This window comes from Lepus europaeus, chromosome 8 (genome assembly GCF_033115175.1).
Source record: "Lepus europaeus isolate LE1 chromosome 8, mLepTim1.pri, whole genome shotgun sequence".
Lineage (NCBI taxonomy): Eukaryota > Metazoa > Chordata > Mammalia > Lagomorpha > Leporidae > Lepus > Lepus europaeus.
Window position 1 is genome coordinate 98380164 of NC_084834.1, and position 3342 is coordinate 98383505.

The 3342-nt window shown below is 44.7% G+C and overlaps 1 protein-coding gene across 1 annotated transcript; it reads left to right on the forward strand.

Moving 5' to 3' along the window:
- Positions 1–290: 290 nt before the first annotated feature.
- GK2 (glycerol kinase 2) lies at positions 291–1940 on the forward strand. The gene has a single exon (XM_062199200.1). The coding sequence runs from the start codon at positions 291–293 to the stop codon at positions 1938–1940; it is 1650 nt and encodes a 549-aa protein (XP_062055184.1).
- Positions 1941–3342: the final 1402 nt, after the last annotated feature.

The following is a 3342-nucleotide window of genomic DNA, read 5'->3' on the forward strand; positions in this document are numbered from 1 at the left end:
TGGTTACATGGATAATCATGCTTTTTTACAACTTAAACCACCTTAAAAACCATGTAGTGGCGGGGGCGGGGAGTGCGGGCTGGGCCGGGCCTGGGTGGAGAGGGGACCCTGGGGCGGGTTGAGATGGCGCAGTCAGTTAGGGGCAAAGGTCGCTAGTGCGCTCCCACGTTCCGCAGAGGTAGCCATCGCGCCTGCGCTGTGTGCTCCGGCCTGGCTGCGCGCCCCGCCCCCGCAGTACCGCCGTCACCCCGGAGACGGCCCCAGAGCTGCTGAGCCGACCCACTGGTTTCATGGCAGCCCCGAGGAAAGCAGTTGTGGGGCCGTTGGTGGGGGCGGTGGTTCAGGGCACCAACTCCACTCGCTTTCTGGTTTTCAATTCAAAAACAGCGGAACTACTTAGTCATCATCAGGTGGAATTAACACAGGAGTTCCCAAAAGAAGGATGGGTGGAGCAAGACCCTAAGGAAATTCTTCAGTCTGTGTACGAGTGCATAGCGAGAACGTGTGAGAAGCTGGGTGAACTGAATATTGATATTTCCAACATAAAAGCTATTGGCGTCAGCAATCAAAGGGAAACCACTGTCATCTGGGACAAGCTAACTGGAGAGCCTCTCTACAACGCCATAGTGTGGCTTGATCTAAGAACCCAGGCTACGGTTGAGACGCTGAGTAAAAAAGTCCCGGGAAATAATAACTTTGTTAAGTCAAAGACAGGCCTTCCGCTCAGCACTTACTTCAGCGCTGTGAAAATTCGTTGGTTGCTTGACAATGTGAGACAAGTTCAAAAGGCCGTTGAAGAAGGTAGAGCTCTTTTTGGGACCATTGATTCGTGGCTCATCTGGAGTTTGACAGGAGGAGTCAACGGAGGTGTCCATTGTACGGATGTAACAAACGCAAGTAGGACAATGCTTTTCAACATCCACTCTTTGGAATGGGACAAAGAGCTCTGTGACTTTTTTGAAGTTCCAATGAACATTCTTCCAAATGTCTGGAGTTCTTCTGAGATCTATGGCCTCATGAAAGTTGGGGCCTTGGAAGGTGTGCCAATATCTGGGTGTCTGGGGGACCAGTCCGCTGCTTTAGTAGGACAAATGTGCTTCCAGGAAGGACAAGCAAAAAACACATACGGAACAGGCTGTTTCTTACTGTGTAATACAGGTCAGAAACGTGTATTTTCTGAACATGGCCTCCTGACCACAGTCGCTTACAAACTAGGCAGAGACAAACCAGTATATTATGCCTTGGAAGGCTCTGTTGCCATAGCTGGGGCTGTTGTTCGTTGGTTGAGAGACAATCTTGGAATTATACAGACCTCAGAAGAAGTTGAAAAACTTGCTCAAGAAGTGGGTACTTCTTATGGCTGCTATTTTGTCCCTGCTTTTTCAGGGTTATATGCACCTTACTGGGACCCGAGTGCAAGAGGCATAATCTGTGGTCTCACTCAATTTACCAATAAAAATCATATTGCTTTTGCTGCACTAGAGGCTGTTTGTTTCCAGACCCGAGAGATTGTGGATGCCATGAACCGTGACTGTGGAATTCCACTTAGTCATTTGCAGGTAGATGGAGGAATGACCAACAACAAAATTCTCATGCAACTACAAGCAGATATCCTGCGTATTCCAGTAGTAAAGTCCTCCATGCCCGAAACCACTGCACTCGGAGCTGCCATGGCAGCGGGGGCTGCAGAAGGAGTAGGTGTTTGGAGCCTTGACCCTGAGGATTTGTCAGCTGTCATGATGGAACGGTTCGAACCTCAGATCCAGGCTACAGAAAGTGAAGTACGTTATTCTACATGGAAGAAGGCTGTGATGAAGTCAATGGCTTGGGTTACAAGTCCTGAGGACCCTACTATCTTCTCTAGTCTGCCCTTGGGGTTTTTTATAGTGAGTAGCATGGTAATGTTAATTGGAGCAAGATATATCTCTGGTATACCATAAGAATAAACACCATGGATTCCGAAGATGTGAACTTTTCACAGGATGAAAGAATCCAGCAATTCTGTCTCTTAATATGATGACACTATATAGACTCTGATATTGTTTATAAGACCTAACTCTTGCTATATGACCCATGTAGACCTGTGGCTTAAAATAAAGAAAACACAATAGAAAAACCACTGTAGAAACAACTGGTGTTTGTTGCTGTTGTTATTGCTGTTGTTGTTTTACATCATCAGTTAATGTTGGGCCAGTCACCTTTGGGGGTTGACTCCTTCCATTTGCCATATTATCCGTGTATAAACTACAGGATATTCAGATTCTGTCCATGGATTATTTCATTAGCTACTATAACATTTATAGACCATGATTTAATTCTCTGTGCGTCACATACTTGATAAGAGCTGTTATTAATCTAAAATTGAGGAATTTTTGTTACTGTTTTTAGTAAATCCTAAAGTCCTCTTTCCTGTAAATTGGGACTGCAACATCTCCACTGAATATATATGAAAACATTAGCTAAACTCTTATAATGGAAATTTTTTATTCTCATAACTTAAATATTTTCCTGAACCAAAAATTTCCAAAATTGAAATTCTTCAGACATTTTTAATAAGGTCTCACTAATTATACTGAATTGTGTGGATCCTAAGGGGAATGGACAATTTTCTGTTTTCATCTTTCATTGTTATACATTTTTACTTGTTAGGTATAGCCTATATGTCTTTATCACTTATAAATTAAGATCACACTGTAGCTTATATAATAGATAGTCCTAAGTAGACAACTACGTACATAAATATGTAAATGGCTATGCACATTTGGGGGCAATATGCATATTACTTACTAGGAGAAACTTTTTTAACAAGTATATAAAATTATGTACATGTTCTATGTAAATTCAAAAGTAATAAGTTCAATATATATATATTTTTTTTGACAGGCAGAGTGGACAGTGAGAGAGAGACAGAGAGAAAGGTCTTCCTTTTGCCGTTGGTTTACCCTCCAATGGCCGCCGCGGTAGCGTGCTGCGGCCGGCGCACCGCGCTGATCCGAAGGCAGGAGCCAGGTGCTTCTCCTGGTCTCCCATGGGGTGCAGGGCCCAAGGACTTGGGCCATCCTCCACTGCACTCCCTGGCCACAGCAGAGAGCTGGCCTGGAAGAGGGGCAACCGGGACAGAATCCGGTTCCCCGACCGGGACTAGAACCTGGTGTGCTGGCGCCGCAAGGTGGAGGATTAGCCTATTGAGCCATGGCGCCAGCTCAATATTTTTAATATTATTGTTTTGAAAGGCAGAGTTAAGAGAGAGAAGGAGAGAGAGAGAGAGAAAGATACAGCTTTCGTCACTGTTCATTTCCCATATGGCTGCAATGGCCATTTTGGGCCAAGCCAAAGACAGGA

Coding starts and splice junctions, on each gene's coding strand:
- GK2 (XM_062199200.1), top strand. CDS start 291: ATGGCAGCCCCGAGGAAAGCAGTTGTGGGGCCGTTGGTGGGGGCGGTG.